Raw genomic sequence first — 22506 nt, 5'->3', positions numbered from 1 at the left:
CTGTTTGAGGTTGTGGACAGGTGTCTTTTATACTGATAACAAGTTCAAACAGGTGCCATTAATACAGGTAACGAGTGGAGGACAGAGGAGCCTCTTAAAGTTACAGGTCTGTGAGATCCAGAAATCTTGCTTGTTTGTCGTAGACCAAATACTTATTTTCCACCATAATTTGCAAATAAATTCATTTAAAAATCCTACAATGTGATTTTCTGCATTTTTTCCCTCATTTTTTCTGTCATAGTTGAAGTGTGCATATGATGAAAATTACAGGCCTCTCTCATCTTTTTAAGTGGGAGAACTTGCACAATTGGTGGCTGACTAAATACTTGTTTTGCCCCACTGTATATATACTTTTTTCGTTGCCTGTTTTGCATACTATTTTGGCATTAATACGTGTCACATATCAGTTTGCATACAAAGTTTTTTTTTAAATTAAAAAGCCGAATACAAAACATGGTCTCTTTTTTTCTTTCTTGAGTAAGGCAGCTCCAAAATGCAGGCGTTTCAGCCTAGCTTTTCGCTTAGGCAGATAGATAGTGTTTTCTTGACCTCTACCACCATCTACTGTTATTCATGAGTACTGCTCCAACTATACAAACCATACATCAACCACTAGAAAGCGCCCTCTATGCGGAAGTGAAGCTGTCAGTGCGAGACAGGAAATTAAACCAGGAATTCTTTTACTGTAAAAGGAGCACAGACAGATTGCAGTATTCTTCTTTAAACAACAAACCATATCGTCAAAATGTCGAAAAATACTGATTCGAACCAATTCAGGAAGGTGGACGTTGACGAGTACGACGAGAACAAATTTGTGGATGATGAGGATAATGGAGAGAGTCAGGTCGGTCCAGATGAAGCAGAAGTGGATTCGCTGATCAGACAATATCCTTTTACATTGATTTGATTTAATACGTGCACATTTACATTTGATAAAGTGTCGTGAAGCCGATACAGATTTTCTCCAAAATGTTGCAATGCACAGACCATCTGGCAAGTCGTGGTATGATTTTGCAGAACCAAGTATATGCCTTTGCGCGTGTCACTTCAAGTCAGGGCGTGGTGCTCTTATTTATTTTAATCGTTATATATATATATATATATATATATATATTTATATTTATGTACGTATGTATATTTGAGGAGAAAATACAATACACGTTGTGCAGTCAGATTTGGTGTTTTATTCAGTAGAAGTTTAGTGGTGGTGGTAGGCCTAATATTTTGTTTATTACCTGAAGCAGGTTCTGTTTATTACCTCAAAGCAGGTTCTGACAAATTGGGGGGTAAGGAAGTGGATTCCACAAGTCAGTTAGTCATTGAGTTTCTGAAACATAAAAGCAACTTGATTTGAAGAGGTGAATCAAGCCGACCATGACTGTCTCATCAGTGTTAAACTGTGTTGTCTCTCTGTCTGTTTTCCTTAACACTGTGATGCACAGGCAACCTGATGGAAGCTCTGCAGGCTGTGCTGAAGAATCCTCCAATCAACACCAAAAACCAAAATGTTAAGGTGAGTCTTCATTACAACACAATAGATCCGTTTTGAGCATTAATAACAGCCCAATGTTAAACACAACTTGCCTCTGTGTTCCTCAACATACACTTTGAGCTTCCATCTCCTCAAAACGGAACTGTACAGTCTGCGGTTCACACATCATACAGAGTCGAGGCATGTGAAAGTGTGTACTTAGCAGAAGATACTAAAGTGTGTGTTTATAGGATCGTGCGGAGGCCCTGGTGCTTAAAGTGCTGAGCGCCTTCAAGAGTAGTGACATTGAGAAGGCTGTTCAGTCTCTGGATAAGAACGGCGTTGACCTGCTCATGAAGTACATCTACAAGGGTTTTGAGAAGCCTTCTGAAAACAGCAGTGCTACACTGCTGCTGTGGCACGAAAAGGTAAGACGTATTCTTATTGGTGAATGGCTGGAAGCACTTACAGGGTGTGTGGGCATGCTAAAGCCTGACTGATGATACAGTTGAAGTCGAAAGTTTACAAATACATTTAAACTCAGTTTTTTTTTACAATTCCTGACATTTAATCCTAGTACAAATTCCCTGTCTTAGGTCAGTTAGGTTCACTACTTCATTTCAAGAATGTGAAATGTCTGAATAATAGTAGAGATAATGATTTATTCAAGCTTTTATTTTTTTCATCACATCCCAGTGGGTCAGAAGTTTACATACACTCAATTAGTATTTGGTAGCATTGCCTTTAAATTGTTTAACTTGGGTCAAATGTTTCAGGTAGCCTTCCACAAGCTTCCCACAATAAGTTGGGTGAATTTTGGCCCATTCCTTCTGACAGAGCTCATGAAACGTTCATCTCTAGGAGACAGAAGGCGTCTCCTTCCTGAGCGGTATGATGGCTGTGTGGTCCCATGGTGTTTATACTTGCGTATTATTGTTTGTACAGATGAACGTGGTACCTTCAGGCATTTGGAAATTGCTCCCAAGTATGAACCAGACTTGTGGAGGTCTACAATTTTCTTTCTGAGGTCTTGGCTGATTTCTTTTTATTTTCCCATGATATCAAACAGAGTTTTGAAGGTAGGCCTTCAAATACATCCACAGGTACCCCTCTAATGGACTCAAATGATGTCAATTAGCCTATCAGAAGCTTCTAAAGTCATGACATCATTTTCTGGAATTTTCCAAGCTGTTTAAAGGCACAGTCAACTTAGTGTATGTAAACTTCTGACTTCAACTGTATTCTTGTGGGAAGCTGCTATAGACCACCAAGTGCTAACAGTCAGTATCTGGATAATATGTGTGAAATGCTTGATACTGTATGTGATATCAACAGAGAAGTATATTTTCTGTGTGATTTTAAATGTTGACTGGCTATCATCAAGCTGCCCACTCAAGAAAAAACGTCAAACTGTAACCAGGTCTTGTAAACTGGTTCTGGTTCAGGTTATTAGTCAACCTGCCAGGGTATTTACAAACAGCACAGGAATGAAATCTTCAACATGTATCCAAATCCATAGGATGTAGTGATCCCAATATAATAGCCATATCTAGGAAAAACCAAAGTTCCAAAGGCTGGGCCTAATATAGTGTATAAGAGGTCATACAATATGTTTTGTAGGGATTCATATGTTGATGATGTAAGGAATATTTTCTGGTCTGGGGTGTGTAATGAGGAGCAACCTGACGCTGCACTTGACACATTTATGAAATGTCTTATTCCAGTTAATAATAAGGACGCACCCGTTAAGAAAATGACTGTAAAAACTGTTAAGTCCCCTTGAATTGATGAGGAATTGAAAATTGTATGGTTTAGTGGGATGAGGCAAAAGGTATGGCAAATAAGTCTGTCAGCCCAACTGATTGGCAATAGTACTGCAAATTAAGAAGTCATGTGACAAAGCTAAATACAAATAAACTGTACTATGAGACATAAATAAATGATATAAAGATAGATAGTAAAAAAGCTTTGGAGCACCTTAAATGACATTTTGGGGAAACAAGACAAGTCGGCTCCATCATTCATTGAGTCAGATGGCTTATTTATCACCAAACCCACTGATATTGCCATCTTATTTAATGACTTTTTCAATGGCAAGATAAACGTCAATAAATGCTGACACTACACATCCAAGTGTATCTGACCAAATTATGAAAGGCAAGAATTGTACTTTTGAATTCCGTAAAGTCAGTTTGGAAGAGGTGACAAAATGATTGTTGTCTATCAACAATGACAAGCCACCGGGGTCTGACAATCTGGATGGAAAATTACTGATGTTAATTGCGGACGATATTGCCATTCCTTCAATTTCAGACTACTAGATAGTGTGTGCCCTCAGGCCTGGAGGGAAGCTAAAGTCATTCCACTACCCAAGAATAGTAAAGCCCCCTTTACTGTCTCAAATAGCCGACCAATCAGCCTGTTACCAACCCTTAGTAAACTTCTGGAAAAAATAGTGTTTGACCAGATACAATACTATTTCACAGTAAATAAATTGACAACAGACTTTCAGCGTGCTTATACGGAAGGCCACTCAACAAGCATGGCACTTACACAAATGACTGATGATTGGCTGAGAGAAATTGATGATAAAATGATTGTGGGGGCTATTTTGTTAGACTTCAGTGCAGCTTTTGACATTATCGATCATAGTCTGCTGCTGGAAAAATGTATGTGTTATGGCTTTACACCCTCTGCTATAATGTGGATAAGAGTTACTTGTCTAACAGAGGGTGTTCACAGAGGGTGTTCTTTAATGGAAGCCTCTCAAACATAATCCAGGTAGAAGCAGGAATTCCCCAGGGTAGCTGTTTAGGCCACTTGCTTTTTTCAATTTTTACTAACGACGTGCTTTGAGTAAGGCCATTATATCTATGTATGCGGATGACTCAACGCTATGCACGTCAGCTAAATGACTGCAACACTTAACAAAGAGCTGCGGTTAGTTTCGGTATGCGTAGCAAGGAATAAGTTAGTCCTAAATATTTCCAAGACTAAAAGCATTATATTTGGGACAAATCAATCAATCCCTAAACCATAAACCTCAACTACATATCATAATGAATAATGTGGAAATTGAGCAAGTTGAGGTGACTAAATTGCTTGGAGTAACCCTGGATTGTAAACTGTCATGGTCAAAACATATTGAAACAACAGTAGCTAAGATGGGGAGAAGTCTGTCCATAATAAAGTGATGCTCTGCCTTAACAACACTATCAACAATGCAGGTCCTGCAGGCCCCAGTTTTGTAGCACCTGGGCTACTGTTCAGTCGTGTGGTCAGGTGCCACAAAGAGGGGCCTCTGAAAATTGTAGTTGGCTCAGAACAGGGCAGCACGGCTGGCCCTTAAAAATACACGGAGAGCTAACATTAAAGATATGCATGTTAATCTCTCCAGGCTCAAAGTGGAAGAGAGACTGACTTCCTCATTACTTGTTTTTGTAAGGGGTGTTGACAAGCTGAAGGTACCGAGCTGTCTGTTTTTAAAATACTAGCACACAGCTCGGACACCCATGCATACCCCACAAGACATGCCACCAGAGGTCTCTTCACAGTCCCCAAGTCCAGAACAGACTATGGGAGGCGCACAGTACTACATAGAGCCATGACTACATGGAACTCTATTCCACATCAGGTAACTGATGCAAGCAGTAGAATCAGATGGATGGAACAGCAGAGACCTTATGGAACAGCAGAGACTGTGAAGCAACACAAGCATAGGCACAGACACATGCAAACACACACACACGATAACATATGCACTATTTTTTTAGACATTTTTTATTTCACCTTTATTTAACCAGGTAGGCTAGTTGAGAACAAGTTCTCATTTACAACTGCGACCTGGCCAAGATAAAGCAAAGCAGTGCGACACAAACAACAACACGGAGTTACACATGGAATTAACAAACATGGAATACACACGTACACATGGGTTTTGTGTTGTAGATATGTGGTAGTGGAGTATGGGCCTGAGGGCACACACTTAGTGTGTTGTGAATTCGGGATATTGTATAACTGCCTTAATTTTGCCCGGCTCCAGGAAGAGTAGCTGCTGCCATGGGGATCCCTAATAGATATGCTAATTGACTGAACATTCCAAATTACCATGGCAATTATGCGTCGTAATATGAATACGCAGCCAGCGATCTGCAGTATCCAAGGTACAGCATCCTATCAACTGCGCCGCTGCGCTTATAGTCTATGGCGGCGGGCCTGTGCGTCAAATCTTCAACAGCAGTCAGCAGATCTCATGACCCGCTGCCCTGTTTTCCCCAACTCTTAAACTAAGCTTCAAATCCTTTCAAGTAACGCCGTCAATTAGAGCAAGGTACATAATGAGTCAAACAAGCACTAGGCCTAAAACATAAGCAACAAACGTGAGCTGGTAGATTAGTCAGCCTACACGGGAGAGGGGGGGGGGGGATTTACACTCCCAGTTTTAATGTGAGTCTTGCGCAACGGACATGCAGGACCATCCCTAACCTACAGGCCTACTGTGCTTTTTTTTTTAATAGATATGGATGAGATGGGTTCATGGTAGGTGCAGTTGGTAGGCTCATGGGTAGGCTCATTTGTTCCCGTGTGGCTCAGTTGGTAAGTGCATGGCGCTTGCAACTCCGGGCTTGTAGTTTCGATTCCCACGGGGGACCAGTACGAGAGAAAAGTATGAAGATGTATGCACTCACCACCATTGCTCACCTTTGACCCCCTGACACCAGACAACGACGCGGTTGGCTGAATGACATCCTGTGTTTGTGTCCCACCAAGTCCCCACCAGCTGTCATTTTAAAGTGGATCACTATCCTTTTATTTATTTTTTGTAAGTCGCTTTTGATAAGAGCATCTGCTAAATGACTTAAATGTAAAAATGCCTATCAAAACATTTAACTGTAAATAGAAGTGCCACGATCCCAAGGGAAATAGGCCCATGGGAGGAATATGAATTGATATTAATTTAAATATTGTACCTGTAATGCCCCCCCGGACAAAATATATAAACACATTGGCCTCAAAAAAATGACCTATGGGAGGTTTTTTTCTATATCCAGAGACCAAAAACCTGAACAGATGAACACATTTTTTATTTGCAGACAGGGGTGAACTGCATTGCAATTATGCATCACTATAGTCATTACATTCTAGGCTTCTGTTTTTATATAGATAGGCCTACCACGAACCCATGTTATTCATATCAAACCATGCGACACCTACACACGCGGCAGCGAGTGGACATGTCGCACATCTCACAGACGTCAGTAACGGTCCAGAAAGCAAGTTTCCTCCAAAAACCGCACCCTATAACACGTTATTTTGAGAACGTTGTCAGTCTATCCAGAGACACCAAAAGCTGACCAGATAAACACACAGGCTATTTGATTAGCAGGAGAGAGGAATTCCATTGAGGGATGACAAACATCTCCAGTGGGTGTCCTGCAAGCTGCTGATATAATGCTGTTCTTTGCATTCACTGTGTTCATACTGTGTGTCTCTTTCTGTGTGTGTTCTAGGCTCTCTCTGCAGGAGGAGTGGGCTCCATCGTGAGAGTGCTCACGGCCAGGAAAACTGTGTAAGGGCTTGTACTGGACCTGACTGACTGACCGCTGGGACCACTCAATCAGGGGATGTGCTGGCACTGGAAACCCCCCCCAGGGGGCGTGTGTTCATAACACGTCTCAAAGCAGGAGCACTGACCTAGGATCAGTCTGGCCTTTTAGATCCTAATGAGTAAGAATACACGGACGCTCTTGAGACTCTTTATGAATGTGCCCCCTCCCCCCGGAACTGGTTTTCTCTCTACGCTTGAAGGAAGCTCGCAGACATCGGACAGCCTGTCTCAAACGGCCCCTTCGTAGTCCTAAAATGCTTAACGATATTCCATCGGAATCCAACGTTTGTCAAAATGTTGTTGTTGTCAACGAAGTTGAGAAATACTTATATTGTAAGATTTACGTCATCGTAACGTCGTAAGGATGACATGTGCTATTGTGTCATTTTCCTAGATAAATATTGTGCTATCATCATGGTGGGTAGGATGGCACCATCAAGTAAGCTTTCATGCCCTCTAATGCAGAGACCAGTTTGTGTGCGATTACGCTGGAACAAGTTAACCTGGTCCCAGATCTGTTTGTCATCTATAGCCAGCTCCACTGGGCATTAATAATATACAGCACTAACAGATCTAGGGCCAAGCTAGGAACGAGCCCTTTGGAATGTAGTGATGGAGTGACGTTATCACTATGATCCTGGACACATGTCTCAGATGGCCTATTTACAAGTATAGAAAAATATCCGAATGTCTTGGTAGAGTTATTGAGGGAATAGCACATTCCTTTAGAACAAGTGTACACATTCTGAATCAAATGACCAAAATGCCTTATTGAAATATTCATTTTTTATATATATGCTGTATAGGACATTTCTGGATTTAATAAACAAACATCTTACAATTTTTTTGTTTTTTTTCCCTGAAATTTTCACATTTCTTAAATTTCAAACACTAAACAAGACAATGGAAAATGTCTATGAAAAAACTGCCGGGAAAAACCCTGACATGCCACTCGGTGTGATTGCTTTCTTCTCTTTATTCATATACTGGTATCTTGCAGAGGTTCATTTTGCGTTTCTTCCCTGATCGTTGTTGTCATGGTAACCTGCGAGCCGATCACAGCTGACCCAGGTGTTAGATCACCCAGTCTCATAAAGTTCGTCCTAGATCACCGGTCCGTCTGCCATCCAGTCATGAAGAAGGATCTGCTCTAGAACAGGCCTCTTGGTGGGATCCTGCTGCAGACAGCAGTTGATCAACTCCTTACACTCTACCATAAAGGGAAAAAAATGATAGGATGGTGAGTTTGCCTTTGGGTCCCTATTTTATATATATTTTTTGTCATTGAGCACCATTTTATGTATCCATAACCACATCTAAATGCATACCCACATTTACCAACACAAACTCTTTATTTTCTCTCTCAAATGGTCTATTGCACTTGCCTCCCTCCCGCTCACCTTTAGTCAGGCCCTTTTTGAAGCGCAGGCGCCCAGCAATGATATCAGCCTCCTTGTTGAAGGGCAGACGGCCGCACACCAGGCCGTAGAGCAGTACCCCCAGTGACCAGATGGTGGCGTGGCGGCCCTGGTACACACCGCTCAGCACCCACTCTGGAGGACAGTACTCCTCTGTGCCTGAGGGGTGAAACATTCGAATTTTTAATTTATCTTTACCACTGGTCATGTCCATTAGGGCACACTGACAAAATGTTTTTTTTTAAACGGTAATGAGCGCTTCTTATTGGACGAGTTTAGATAGTACCTCCCCATTTCCCTCGGTTTCAAAGCGTTTCCTTGCATTCCGTGCCTACTGAACACGATCACCCTGACCAGCCATTCTCCTGTTGTGTCCTACCTGAGTAGTCTCTGTAGGAGGATTCTCTCAGAAGGTCTCCGCAGCCAAAGTCGATGAGCTTAACCCGCAGGTTGTCCGTCTGCACCAGCAGGTTCTCAGCCTTGACGTCTCGGTGCAGGACCCCTCGGTCGCGGCAATGCCGAACAGCCAGTACCACCTGTAATAACATAATATATGCCTCTTAAAAAAACGGTGATTAAGTAGAGTGTGACTTAGGAGTGACTAGAGATATTTGTGTAAGTGATCCCTGCGGGAAATGAACACACAACCTTAGCGTTTCTAGCGCCACGCTTTTACCAACTGCGCCACACAGGTCTCGACCCATCACCTGTATCATGATGATCCTGGCCAGACACTCGTCCACCCGGCCTCCCAGCTCCTCGATGAAATCAAACAGGTCCATGCATGGATAGGGTCTCTCCAGCACCAGGATGAAACGCTCGGCCTCCTCGAACCAGTCCAGCAGGCCCAGCACGTAGCAGCAGGACGGGGGCCGTGAGACAATCTGCATCAGGGCCACCTCCAGGGGCAAGGCACTCCTCTCTCCGGGCTGGAGGTGAGAGGGTTGGGGAAGTTGGAGAGGTGAGTGGGAGAGATGGGGTGGAAAGGTTGAGAGGGGGTGGTTGCCATTAGATGAGGTGTTCTCCACAGGTGAGAAGGAGAGTGAAGAACAACAACAACAACAACAAGCGTTCCTTTTATTGAGCGTAAGGACAAACAGAACACCCAACTGTTTCCCAACGGACAACGCAAGAGGGCGAGCCAAACCCAGGCCAAAACCCAGTAGGAGTGTCCTTGTCTCCTTAGACTTACAGTACTTGCCATTGCGTCAACTAAAACAGGCTACTTACAAGCTTTACGTATGGCTCGGCCATTCCTCTGTTCACATACTTTATGGCCACCTGACGGGGTAAAAGCAACATGATATATTCATATAGTAGTGTGCTTTCACTTCTTGCGTTATGTGAATATTGATAGGAGGAAACGTTAGAATTTTCATCTATCCGTTAACTTACTACGACCAGAATTAGAATTCTTTTAACCAACTGTTAAAAGCTTCACCTGTTGGCCGTCACTTTTGCGCATGGCGGCGTAGACCGCCCCACATCCTCCTTTACCCAGCATGCTCCCCAGTGTGAAGAGAGACTCAAAGCTACCTGCAACAAAGTTACGCATGAGATAATGCCCAAATCATCACAGATTAGAAATAACAAACTCAAGATTAGATACTGTTTCATGTCATATCCAAATACTTCTTCTTTAGCCTGGTCCCAGATGTCTTTGGGCTGTCTTGCCAGCTCCTGTGGTCATTGTCAGGCCCATGGCAAGACAGCACTAACATCTGGGACCAGGCTAATTATTCTTCTGCTGAATTGATACTACGTGTAGTCCGGTCTTACTGGGGTTGGGTCCAAGATTAAAGATACTGGAGTCTGAGGATGAAGAAGAAGAGGACGATCCTCTATCGTTGGGTAGTGGGTTCTTCAACTGGCCTCTCCTTTGTCGGGTTAGATAGTGGATAACGATGGGTATCTCCGGACTAGTGTTTCTATTGTTCTTATTCCTCTTCCAACCCTCCCTGGACCACACCCTCTCCACCAACTCCTCACTGCTCTCCTCCTCCTCTCTGGCCCTCTTTCTTCTCTTCCGTTTGGTGTTGTCATCACGCCATCTCAGGTTTAGTCCCTTACCATTGTTCACCAACCCTCCTCTCCCTCCCTTCAGTCCCGAGCAGGAAAGAGCTGCGCTCTCCTTTTCCTCCTCCTCCTCCTCGTCTTCCTCTTCCTCCTGGACTTCGTTCTGTCCTCTCAGGGTTTCCTCTTTTCTCTTTCTCCCCCTCTCTCTAATGGCAGCAGCTTCTCTCTCAAGCTCGGCCTGCCTATGTGGAGCTGGAGCTGGGGCTCTGGGCCTTAGTCTGTAAGTGTACGTTAAGGCTGGAGTGACCCGTCTTCCTACTGTCTCACTCTGAGAAGAAGGACTTCTGCTGGATGTCTCACTTCGACTTCTGCGTCGGCTCAGGAGCGATTCCTCCCCCATGTCCTTGGCTTTGACTCTCTCTCTGGACTTCAGTTTGATCATGTTGGGCCTCATGCGTGGGTTCTTGGCTCGGGATGGGCCGGGAGAGTCGTTGTTGGTGGGTTCGCTCCTACTTGGTTTTGGTTTGGGTCTGGCTCGGCCTCTAGCATTCTCTCTTGGTAAATGGTTGGGTGTTCTGTTGGTCCTTACTCTCAACAAATAAGGGAATGCTTGTTGTTGTTGTTCCTCCTCACTCTCTGTCTCCTGGGTGTGACTCTCCCTGACCCTCAGCCCTGATATCTCTTCAAACAGACAAGCAGCCTGCTTCATCACTCTTCTACTTTCTCTCTCCTGTCTTTCTCCTTCACTCTCTCCAGATGTCTCACTCTCACTGGCAGAGCCAGAACTGCTGCTGTTACCTTCCTCTTCTTCCTTACTCTCATCACTCACTCCCTCCCTCTCTCTGCAGCTCCCAGGAGATTGGTCCCTCTCGATCTGGGACCTGCGTCTCCTGATAGGGTTGTCTAACCTCCTGCCTTGGGGAGAGTTTCTCCTTCTTCCGCACGGAGACCTGCACCTCCTCACAGAGTCGGCCTCCAGCCTCTTACGGGGAAAGTGTTTCATCCCATCTCTAGAGCCGATTACTGGAGGCCTGCGCCTTCTCACAGAGTTGGCGTCCACTCTCCTGCACTGTGGCTGGGGAGAGTCTCTCCGCTCTGTTGGCTCAGAGGCTCCTGGTGGGCAGGGGCAAGCCGGAGTCCCACGCTTCCCTCTCCCCTCTCTCCCCCTCCTCAGTACTTTCAGTGAGTCTCTGGCCATGGAGAGAGGTCTCCTGAGCCCCCTACGCCTCCCACAGACTGGCAGGGAAACAGAGTACCACTAAGTTTTCTCAGACAGAAACAACCACCTACAGTAGCCTGTTACCGTATGTTTTACCACTATAATCTATAAAATTTGTAGCCCTCGCCTCTTTAATGGCATCTTAAAGAAACTGTTAATTCAGACAGGGTTGACCTTACTAATATTCTGTAAGAGTAAACATATGAATCTACAAAGTAAATGCATAATTCAAACTATTGGCATGTTCTATATATTGTAATAACCAATGATATTGTAATGCAATATTTATTTTCAATTAATTATCTGAACATACCAGGGGCAGTTGATGGATTTGACAACCTCCAAGATGCCATACCTCATGACCCACTGACTTTGTTGTCCTCAAATGGATACAGAGGGATGGTGATATCACAATAAACCACAGGTGACTGTTCATGATGTCATAATGTCTATGGTGACTGTGCTTGGACACAATATGATGTCACAGAGGAGGTTCCACATCACAATTCCATAGTCTGACTACCATAGTAACATATTATTTGCGTTATTTAGAAGTCCATCTATCAATAACCCAATGAATGTTACTATGGTAAATCATTTGTATTAACTTTTATTTAAAAAAATCGTATGTCCCAATCACGTCACTTTTGTGTCCGTGTCGATTAGATTAGAATGTTGATCACACAGTAGCTTATCACTGACTTTGATTTCCAGACCTCAAATGCAACTGTCACCCTTACACTGATAGGTGAACTGTACAGTCGTTTGACGTTTAACGTCGGTGTACTGTTCCCACTCTCAACACTGACGACTAGGTTCACTGCCAGTTGGTTACAAGCACACTTGATTTTCGTTGCCTCAACTCCCACCGCCTTACAATCTCTAGGAAAGCTGGCAAAGATAGGAACACAGTGAGGGTTCAAGGGGCAGAACCATATTAACTCTCTCTCTAGATCAGGTAGTCCAGAGCTCAGCTGTGCTGTGCCAGACAGACAGAGTGATAGGGTTCAAGGCCCGTTTTCAAAAAGCATCTCAGATTAGGAGTTCTGATCTAGGATCAGCCCCCCCTCCCCCTGTAATACAATCTTCTTCATTATGATCTAAAAGGCTAAACTGATCCTAGATCAGCACTCCTACTCTGAGACTCTCTTAATGAATATTGGCCCTGAAATACACGGTGGGCCATAAAGACTAGGCAGAGGGAATGTGATGTGAGTTTAATGAGTGCGCTGTGTGGACTTTAAGCACATGCTATTGATAAGACCAAACGGTTGAGATAATGGAATCTTTATAAAAACGATCAGTTCAATCAGTTCTTTGGATGGGATGATAACGTTTACACCAGTCAGGCAGTTTTCTGAAGCCTCACATTCCTTTTCTTTCTTTTCTGCATTTATTGTATTGTTTCCATGGTTTGTTCAACATGAGAAGATTATTGGTTCTCCTATCAGGTGAGTTTACCTTACACATACTGACTTCGCATAATCCTATGTGCACGACTGTGTTGGTCTCTTGGATGAGTGTATAAGCAGGACAGTCAGGGTGGTCTCACGTGTGGCGCAACAGTGATACCTAGAGGGAATGGAATGGTTCGTCAGAGGCCGTCGGTAACCGTTATATTCAAATGGTTGCCGTTGTAATCAACCTTCCTGAACGGTGAATTCGCTTTGTGAATATGAGTCCAGCACGGCAGACAATGATCAACAGCAGTGCTATTCAGAATGAAAATACTCTACATATTTCTTCATTTGTTTCTCCCTTTCTCATTTCAGTAGACACACACCTCCTGAATTCTATTAATTGCAGTTTGCCAATGTAATGTTGTCATTCAAAATATAGAATGATCAGATCCGAGAGGTCAAGGAACTCGTCTAATGGGATTTTTTCTTTTTCAGTCTTTTTGATCCTAGTTTCCTGTTGTCCTGAGAGCGACTTCCTGTGTGCGTCTGGCAAATGTGTCCCAGTTGATGATGTCTGTGATTACAAGGACGACTGTGACGATGGTTCCGATGAGGAGTTCTGTGGTACGTCAATCTGAAATCTTCCTCCGGCTTCTCTGCGTACTCTTCAGCTCTAGAGAGCTATTATTCTCTTCTCTCTGCTCAAAACTCTTCGTTCTTCTCGTTCAAAATGCCCGACAGAGGCTGTGGGAACCAGTTGTTTCTTCCTTTGATAAAAAACAAACAAACACCATTCTGTCTAACAATCAAACACTTTCTATCCCTTTTAGTTTTAGTCTTAGTGTTTCTCTAGCGCGTCTCAGACTGTTTGTTGCGTCATTCATTAGGGCACACCGTGCAACAACAAACAGACAAAACGAGCGTTTCTATTGGACAAGTTCAGGTAGTCCATCCCTGTGGTCCGCCTGTTATCTTCTGTTTTGTGCCCAATGAATACGACCCTGGTGTCCCCTCTCAGGGTCGTGTGATTTTGAGCGCCACTCCTGTGGATGGAACGACAGCAGTGTGGGAGTGTACCGCTGGAGGCTGGAGATGGCTAACATCAGCCTGATTCCTGGACAGGACCACACCACGGGATCACCCTGGGGTATATGTCTCAATACACACACTAAGTTCATCTTCATTCCATTGAAATGGACGAAAGATGATCTCAGTGCTGCGTTGCTTTAAGGGAAACCCAGCCCTAGGGAATAGAATGGTCACATAGCTCCATTGTTATGACTGCTGTGTTGTCCATGTGCGTCTTTGTACAGTATCTGTGCTGCCTGCTTGATGTGTGTGTTTATATGTCCCAGGTCATGTTATGCATGTGGAAGGAGACTCAGCAACACACTTTGGCAAGGCCGTGTTGTTGCATTCCGTTGACAAACCAATGGCTTTGGGATGCCATATAAGGTAAGGAGAAATTCTGTACTAGTCAGCGTTTCCCTTTGATTTACGGCTTTACGGTTTTTTATTCATTGCGTAACAAAAAGAGGAGGAGGGAGAGTTTGTGAGGTATAAAGTCATAGTTTTTCATCTGGGAAAAAGTTTGTTTTGTGTCTTCTTAAAAGTATTTAATAACCTGATGGTGTATTGAAACAGCTATTTACTAAAATACAAATGCTTTTCTATGTGGTAGCTAGAGCTCATTTACTATTATATCAAGAAAGAGTGTAAAATAATATTTGTGGGTTCTTAGCCAGACATGGTCAGAGGTAATTGGCCTTAGCCATTACACCTTAGCCAAGAGGTCCAAGCCTCTTGTTGAGGTCGCTACAGTAGCTGTTGTACTAAGGATGCTCTGATATTTTTAGCTTCTGGTACCACCTCTATGATGACTTTAGTGTGTCCGCTCGGATGTATCTGAAGATAATCCGAAACACTGGGAGCACAGAATTACTGATGATCTCCAAGCCACAGCAGAATAGAGGATGGGAGAATGCTACGGCCTTCATCGGTAATCAACCAGGAGGTTTCAAGGTTGGCATTGGAAACACACAAAACACACACACACACACACACACACTCTCACACTTGTACATGCACACTCTCTCTCTCTATTTTCCTCCCCCCTTTAGTTGGAGTTTTCTGTGGACCCCTCATTCCTTGGAGCTCAGGACATCATGCTGGATGATATCAGCTTTGAGAGCTGTGGGGAAGGGGACATACCTGCAGGCTCCCAACTCCTCACCTGTGACTTTGAGAAGGACACCTGTTCCTGGTAATGACAATAACAATAACAACCATAATAAGAATCAATATAATCTCCAATCCTCATAATCATACTCATCATCATCATCATCATCATCATCATCATCCTCCTCCTTAAGATAACATTATTCCTGGTGATGTTTAAAGGTACCCAGACCAGACTGTTTCCCTTCTGTGGAAGAGAGCAAGAGGAATAGACCACACTACTGGCAGTGGTAAGTCAAGGGTTTGCCAAACCACAGACTAGATTATATCCTAGATGGAGAGATGGAAGGAGAGGTGTTTTAGTCAGGAAATGTAAACAGGATTATTCTCTTCTTGGTGTGTGGTTTTGTTTATTTGATGTATATTTTGGATGTTGACTACACTACACATGCAACAGTATGTGGACACCCCTTCGAATTAGTGGATTTGGCCAGTTCAGCCACAACTGTTGCTGACATGTGTATAAAATAAAACACACAGCCATGCAATCTCCATAGACAAACATTGGCAGTAAAATGGCCTTACTGATGAGCTCAGTGACTGTCGACGTGGACCGTCATAGGATGCCACCTTTCCAACAAGTCAGTTCGTCAAATTTCTGCCCTGCTAGAGCTTCCCGGGTCAACTGTAAGTGCTGTTATTGTGAAGTGGAAACGTTTAGGCGCAACAACAGCTCAGCAAAGTGGGAGGCCACACAAGTTCACAGAACGGGACCGCTGAGTGCTGAAGCGCGTAGCGCATAATATTTGCCTGTCCTCGGTTGCAACACTCACTACCAAGTTCCAAACTGCCTCTGGAAGCAAGATCAGCACAATAACTGTTAGTTGGGAGCTTAGTGAAATGGCTTTCCATGGCCAAGTAGCCACACACAGGTCTAAGATCACCATGCACAATGCCAAGCGTCAGCTGTGGTGGTGTAAAGTTCACCTCCATTGGCCTCTGGTGCAGTGGAAATGCGTTCTCTGCAGTGTTTAATCACGTTTCACCATCTGGCAGTCCGACAGACGCTACAGCATGCAATGACATGCTAGACAATTCTGTGCTTCCAAGTTTGTGGCAACAGTTTGGACGGCTCTTTCCTGTTTCAGCAGGACCATGCCCCCCGTGCACAAAGTGAAGTCCATACAGAAATGATTTGTTGAGATCGGTGTGAATGGATCATCATGTCACCAGAATAAGACCATCGCTATTTATTGGAAAGGAGCATCAAACTCATCACCTTGCACTTTCATCCCCATGTGAAGTTCATCATAATGTATTTAATCTGTAGTCTAATAAACTGCATGCTTTCCCGAGTCGTAGTAGGACGCCCACACAAATGATGGTTATTATATCAATGTGTTCATGAATGCGTTTCCACCGCCATTTCTCGCATAATTCATTTTACTGAAACAAAAAGATGCCACCTAGTGAATTATTATTATTATTTTTTTACCAAAGACGGTTCCATTTTTTAAAATCCATACTTTACTTGCATAAAAAAGTTGGATGGAAACCTGGTTAGAGTACAAGATCGTTCTCAACTGTGCGTGTGCGTGTGTTAACAGGTTATTTCATGTCCATTAACCCCGGCAGTAAGCTGGACCCCTCATCAACAGCCAGACTCATCAGCTACCCTCAGCCAGCAGGCACAGTCATCTGTGTCAGCTTCTGGTATCGCATGTACGGCAGTGATATTGGTAAGGATATTTTTTTTAGGCACCACTGATGGCCAAACTCAATATCTTTGAATTCATTATTTGCAAAAGGCAATTAGTAATTTTTTTCCCGGCCCGATAAAGATACAATTGCATGGGGAGTTTCAATAGGCATGATAACTCTGACATCAGACTCTGAGGAGGCCAAAGGGGGATCAAAACAGACCAAATGGTGCCTACTGCCTATTGTCACAGTTGAACAGACATGACCCCTATCTGGTTCTTCTCCAGGCTCCGTGAGGTTCCTCACCAAGTCAACCAGAGAGCCAGAGACTGTTGTGTGGATGAGACATGGGACTCAGGGGAACAAGTGGCGCTTTACAGACCTTACCTTCACCACTGACACCCCACTACAGGTATGTTGGATCTTAATTTGACCCCTTTCGTCGCAGGAGAAGAAATAATCCTGCAGCAGAAGGGTTTGAATGGGTGTTTAATATTTAGAATAAATTGACATATTTGTAGATGGGTAGATGTATTTTTTTGTTATAATAAATTGTTCAAGGCAAACAATAGGCCAAATAAATGATTGGTTGCCTCAGTGCCTGTGTGATCCAGTGGTTACAGCCGCTGACCCGGCTCACGTATGCCGGAGTCGGCATGGGTTTGAATCAGTAATGTATATAAACCCTGGATCAAATCAAATTTATTTATATATCCCTTCGTACATCAGCTGATATCTCAAAGTGCTGTACAGAAACCCAGCCTAAAAGCCGAAACAGCAAGCAATGCAGGTGTAGAAGCACGGTGGCTAGGAAAAACTCCCTAGAAAGGCCAAAACCTAGGAAGAAACCTAGAGAGGAACCAGGCTATGTGGGGGCTATGTGGGGTGACCAGTCCTTTTCTGGCTGTGCCGGGTGGAGATTATAACAGAACATGGCCAAGATGTTCAAATGTTCATAAATGACCAGCATGGTCCAATAATAATAAGGCAGAACAGTTGAAACTGGAGCAGCAGCACGCCCAGGTGGACTGGGGACAGCAAGGAGTCATCATGTCAGGTAGCCCTGAAGCATGGTCCTAGGGCTCAGGTCCTCCGAGAGAGAGAAATAAAGAGAGAAAGAGAGAATTAGAGAGAGCGCACTTAGATTCACACAGGACACCGAATAGGACAGGAGAAATACTCCAGATATAACAAACTGACCCTAGCCCCCCCGACACATAAACTACTGCAGCATAAATACTGGAGGCTGAGACAGGAGGGGTCAGGAGACACTGTGGCCCCATCCGAGGACACCCCCGGACAGGGCCAAACAGGAAGGATATAACCCCGCCCACTTTGCCAAAGCACAGCCCCCACACCACTAATGCAGTAATGAATAGTATTTCACTAAACATTTTCAAGGACAAAATTACACATATTAAAGTCTTTTTTGTTGTAGTCGGGACAGTATCATTAGTAATCTCAAAAAAATAATACTATAAGGGAAATTGTTTTACATATTTTTTTCATTTGAATGTTTAGCTCACATAGTATAATTGAAAAGTCTGCATTAAGGTGTCTGTAATTGAATATATATGGCAAAAACGGATGTAGACGGGAGGCAGTGCCAACTGGCCCAGCGTCGCCCGGGTTCGTGGAGGTTTTGGCCTGCCGGGTTGCACGGTGTTTCCCCTGACACATTGGCGCGGCTGGCTTCCAGGTTAAGTGAGCAGTGTGTCAAGAAACAGTGCAGCTTGGCAGGGTCATTTATTTTGTGGTTCTCGACTTTCGCGTCTCCCAAGTCCGTACGGGAGTTGCAGCGATGGGACGTGACTGTAATGACCAATTTAGGCAGAAAAAAAACGACAGGCTACGGACTTGTGTCTGGTGTCAGTCTCCACTGAAGACTACCTGTGCTGAAGGACATCTGCAAGATGCTGCTGGCAGGGTTAAATAATAAATGAATGTCAAATCTGTTAGACTAAGTAGTTGTCTTTTTTTGTTTGCTGTCACAGTTTACCATAAGGTGTAAAAAAATGACCAAACTAAATGTGTAACTAGTACTTCTGGCTGGATACTTTGTTTACTCTTACTGGAGGAGCTGCTTGAGTAGTTTCTTAATTGAGTAAATTACAATCTACTTTTACTAAAGTACAGATGTTCAGTACTTTACCCACCTCTGCAAGTGATACGTAGCCTAACTAGAAAATGTGGGCGAGCATCCGCACTGGAGGAAAGTTTATCGTTCTACAGTAGGCCCAAATCAATCAGCTGAGGGCCCAAATCAATCAGCTGAGGGCCCAAATCAGCTCATCCACTCAGCCAGGGAAACAAACAGTAGCCTATTATTGGTTTTCACATCTTTCGTTATGTGGCAATGAATAGGCTAACGGGTTGTGATCAGATTATAGTTTAATGTAAAATAATTTTTAAAAAAGGGGTCTATTGCAACCGCCGATGGCACAAGATGATCGCCAGTTGATGTCTTGTTAAACCCGTGTGCGCTAAATTCACCCGCACAGCTGATCTCAATTGCAACCATTATTGGTCACCTCATTTCCACTCCCTAAAAGATGATGTTGGTGTTACCTTAGTCAAAGATCTGTGTATAATGATGAGATGCTCATGTCTCCAACCTAACAATGGGAGTCGTTGTCCCAAAAGCAGGAATCACAGGCATCAAGTTTAGGCCTGCATATTACTAAGCCCACAGAAACGCATTGGTCTTATTCTGGATGGATTTTGGTGAGAGTGAGCCCTCTCGCTTTGCCTCTTCCTCTTTGTCTTAGTCCTGCTTGCAACCATAGTCCTTCATGATACGCTTGCCCTCTCGTTGGTATTTTCATCAGAACAACTTAGTCCTTTTTTTAACAGACTAAGGGAGATTTACAGCATCTATTTGACAAGCGTTCCGTAAAATGCACCATTGAAAGCATCCTGTCGGGCTGTATCACCGCCTGGTACGGCAAATGCGCCGTCTCTACATTTTGACCATATACCATCTGTATTTTTCAATGTATTGTCATGTATTTTGACCACAAAACGTGTGTTTTTCAGTTCATATTGGAGGCTGTGGTGGGTGGTAAGCAAGGTAGCATTGTCATAGACGACATGGTAGTGAGCAGCAGCAGCAATGTGAATGGCTCCTGTCCGGCGGAGAGAGAGTGCACCTTCCAGGGGTCCCTGTGTGGCCTGCAGGTGGAGATGTCTGGAGACTTCACCTGGAACAGAACCACCGGGGCCCTGGGAGCCAACACCTCCAGCCCAGCGCTGGATCACACTCTGGGTACTGAACTGGGTGAGAGAGACACGCACGCACACGCACGTACACAAGCAGGCACTCGTGTACACACACACACTCATCCTGTATATGATGGTATGTTTTTGCTCAGGATACTACCTGAGTGCCCAGCTGTGGAACCACCACGTGGGTAGCAGGGGGCGTATGATAACGGGGGTGAACGATGCCACCCCTCGCAGTGGAGAGTGCTGGATGTTTTGGTACCACATGGAGGGCAGGGCCTCAGGGGAGCTCAACATCTATCTGCAGCCCTTCCCAGGCTCCAGGACCCAGACCCTACTGTGGAGCAGGACTGGAGACCAGGGAGATCGCTGGAGACACGGCCGAACTACGGTCCTCAGCCCTGATATACCTTACCAGGTACATGCAGACACTACTGGCACTGCTTTTACTGCTGCTGCTACTGGTGCTGCTACTACTGGTGCTGCTACTACTACTGGGGCTACTACTACTACTACTACTGGTGCTGCTACTACTGGGGCTACTACTACTATTACTATTACTACTACTGCTACTACTACTGGTGCTACTACTACTGGTGCTACTAATACTGGTACTAATACTGCTACTACTACTACTACTACTACTACTACTGGTGCTACTACTGGTGCTACTACTGCTGCTACTACTACTGGTGCTACTACTACTGGTACTCCTCCTACTGGTGCTACTACTACTGGTACTCCTCCTACTGGTACTAATACTACTGGTGCTACTACTGATGCTGCTCCTACTGGTACTCCTCCTACTGGCACTACTACTACTGGTGCTACTACTGATGCTGCCACTACTGATGCTGCTACTACTACTGCTGCTGCTACTACTACTACTGGTGCTGATACTACTACTGGTGCTGCTACTACTACTGGTGCTACTACTACTATTTCTACTTCTATTACTCTTACTACTACTGCTGCTTCTGCGTCTTCTACCACTACTATTACTATTACTAATGCTACTACTGCAACAACTGCTGATGCTGCTACTGCTACCACTACTACCACTATTACTACTACTACTGGTGCTACTACTACTACTGCTGCTGCTACTACTGCTACTATTATTACTGCTACTACTACTACTGCTGCTCCTATGGATTATTTGTAATGGAGATTAAGTAATCAAATTACAAAAATGAGGTAACTGTAATCAGCCCGGACGACTTAAAAACATGTTTAATCAGGATTACAGTTATTTTCTTAAACAGCTAATGACATTGGGGCGGCAGGGTAGCCTAGTGGTTAGAGCGTTGGACTAGTAACCGGAAGGTTGCAAGTTCAAACCCCTGAGCTGACAAGGTACAAATCTGTCGTTCTGCCCCCGAACAGACAGTTAACCCACTGTTCCTAGGCCATCATTGAAAATAAGAATTTGTTCTTAACTGATTTGCCTAGTTAAATAAAGGTATAATTTTTAAAATGTTTAAATAGGATTTCTTCATCCAATATGAATAGGAACATTTGATAACACTTCGTCAGCACTGCTGTCATTTTGTGCACCCTCAAGACTTCTCACATGCCCTCAGCTCGGCAAGATTCTATTGTCCTGCTGATCGCCCGTCAAGGGTGCGTGGCTTCTTTTGTGTTCCAATTGATTGAATCGATAGGTAAGGCTACCAAACCGTTTACCACAGGCCTGGTCAATCAGAAAGTTGTCTGGACTCCATAGAGTTGCTGCTTTGTAGTGTATTTACAGTTCACTTTCACTCTGTCTCTGAGTAGCGGGGAAGAAAATGCTTTCTAATTGAGCAACATTTCAAACCATGAACTATCGAACCTATTGTCCAACCCAAATGTTATGATAATCCGTGGTTAAGGCTATGCACCACAGCATCTTGAATCATGCATATTCCTGCTCGGACATGCTAATTCATTTAAACAATTGATTTATTGAATCATACCATTTTAGTAGTCTATTAGACTTAAGTCATTTGAGTGGGTTTAAGATAAGATCATTAGACTACTCATGTGTTCTATTGCCTGACCCCGCATGGCCAGATTTGTTGGCTTGTGCCGCCAAATGAATACGTTAGGAAAAAAGTTTCTTTTGAGCCCTGTGGATGGTCTCACAATATCAAATATAATGTGAATTATAGCATTTGTATGCTTTCACACCAGTCCCCAAATTAGAAATAGTCATGTTACTATATTTTAGTTGCAGTTAAAATATGCCCGGGGTGTTAGAATCGAAAGTAATCCAAAAGTAATCGGTTACG

At 43.9% G+C, this 22506-nt stretch overlaps 4 protein-coding genes across 4 annotated transcripts in view; 2 read left to right on the top strand and 2 right to left on the bottom strand.

The window, feature by feature from the left end:
- Positions 1-617: 617 nt before the first annotated feature.
- LOC112260346 (actin-related protein 2/3 complex subunit 5) lies at positions 618-7920 on the top strand. Its single transcript, XM_024435378.2, has 4 exons — positions 618-885; positions 1441-1513; positions 1723-1899; positions 6982-7920. The coding sequence occupies exons 1-4, from the start codon at positions 746-748 to the stop codon at positions 7042-7044; spliced, it is 453 nt and encodes a 150-aa protein (XP_024291146.1). The 5' UTR covers positions 618-745; the 3' UTR covers positions 7045-7920.
- LOC112259582 (serine/threonine-protein kinase pim-3-like) lies at positions 7916-9701 on the bottom strand. The gene is made up of 5 exons (XM_042329576.1): positions 9690-9701; positions 9205-9426; positions 8877-9033; positions 8480-8656; positions 7916-8289 (listed from the first exon to the last, which is right to left on the bottom strand). Exons 1-5 carry the CDS (start codon positions 9699-9701, stop codon positions 8183-8185), a joined length of 675 nt encoding a protein of 224 aa, XP_042185510.1. The 3' UTR covers positions 7916-8182.
- A 79-nt stretch (positions 9702-9780) lies between these two features.
- On the bottom strand, positions 9781-12087 carry LOC121847454 (ABC transporter F family member 4-like). The gene is made up of 2 exons (XM_042328642.1): positions 10277-12087; positions 9781-10033 (listed from the first exon to the last, which is right to left on the bottom strand). The coding sequence occupies exons 1-2, from the start codon at positions 11709-11711 to the stop codon at positions 9915-9917; spliced, it is 1554 nt and encodes a 517-aa protein (XP_042184576.1). The 5' UTR covers positions 11712-12087; the 3' UTR covers positions 9781-9914.
- A 947-nt stretch (positions 12088-13034) lies between these two features.
- si:ch211-106h4.4 (MAM and LDL-receptor class A domain-containing protein 1) overlaps positions 13035-22506 on the top strand; it is a 36783-nt gene continuing 27311 nt past the window's right edge. The window contains exons 1-11 of the mRNA XM_024435377.2: positions 13035-13183; positions 13628-13756; positions 14151-14279; positions 14488-14587; positions 14989-15154; positions 15253-15395; positions 15533-15600; positions 16918-17049; positions 17299-17423; positions 20048-20288; positions 20383-20651. Coding sequence (XP_024291145.1) covers positions 13156-13183; positions 13628-13756; positions 14151-14279; positions 14488-14587; positions 14989-15154; positions 15253-15395; positions 15533-15600; positions 16918-17049; positions 17299-17423; positions 20048-20288; positions 20383-20651 — 1530 coding nt within the window. The 5' untranslated portion in view covers positions 13035-13155. The remainder of the gene's footprint in view (positions 13184-13627; positions 13757-14150; positions 14280-14487; positions 14588-14988; positions 15155-15252; positions 15396-15532; positions 15601-16917; positions 17050-17298; positions 17424-20047; positions 20289-20382; positions 20652-22506) is intronic.

This window comes from Oncorhynchus tshawytscha, linkage group LG10, assembly GCF_018296145.1.
Source record: "Oncorhynchus tshawytscha isolate Ot180627B linkage group LG10, Otsh_v2.0, whole genome shotgun sequence".
NCBI lineage: Eukaryota > Metazoa > Chordata > Actinopteri > Salmoniformes > Salmonidae > Oncorhynchus > Oncorhynchus tshawytscha.
Note: the sequence above shows the minus strand (reverse complement) of the source record. Positions and strands in the feature narration are given on the sequence as shown.

What these genes read in the sequence shown, in the direction of transcription:
- LOC121847454 (XM_042328642.1), bottom strand. Translation starts at nt 11,711, where the DNA reads ATGGCCAGAGACTCACTGAAAGTACTGAGGAGGGGGAGAGAGGGGAGA. An exon ending in TAATCTTGGACCCAACCCCA is followed by an intron (nt 10,034 to 10,276) that starts GTAAGACCGGAC and finishes ACTTTGTTGCAG; the next exon opens with GTAGCTTTGAGTCTCTCTTC.
- LOC112259582 (XM_042329576.1), bottom strand. An exon ending in CCAGGATCATCATGATACAG is followed by an intron (nt 9,034 to 9,204) that starts GTGATGGGTCGA and finishes ATGTTATTACAG; the next exon opens with GTGGTACTGGCTGTTCGGCA. An exon ending in CAAAAAGGGCCTGACTAAAG is followed by an intron (nt 8,290 to 8,479) that starts GTGAGCGGGAGG and finishes CCTTTATGGTAG; the next exon opens with AGTGTAAGGAGTTGATCAAC.
- LOC112260346 (XM_024435378.2), top strand. Translation starts at nt 746, where the DNA reads ATGTCGAAAAATACTGATTCGAACCAATTCAGGAAGGTGGACGTTGAC. An exon ending in CCAAAAACCAAAATGTTAAG is followed by an intron (nt 1,514 to 1,722) that starts GTGAGTCTTCAT and finishes GTGTGTTTATAG; the next exon opens with GATCGTGCGGAGGCCCTGGT. An exon ending in TGCTGCTGTGGCACGAAAAG is followed by an intron (nt 1,900 to 6,981) that starts GTAAGACGTATT and finishes TGTGTGTTCTAG; the next exon opens with GCTCTCTCTGCAGGAGGAGT.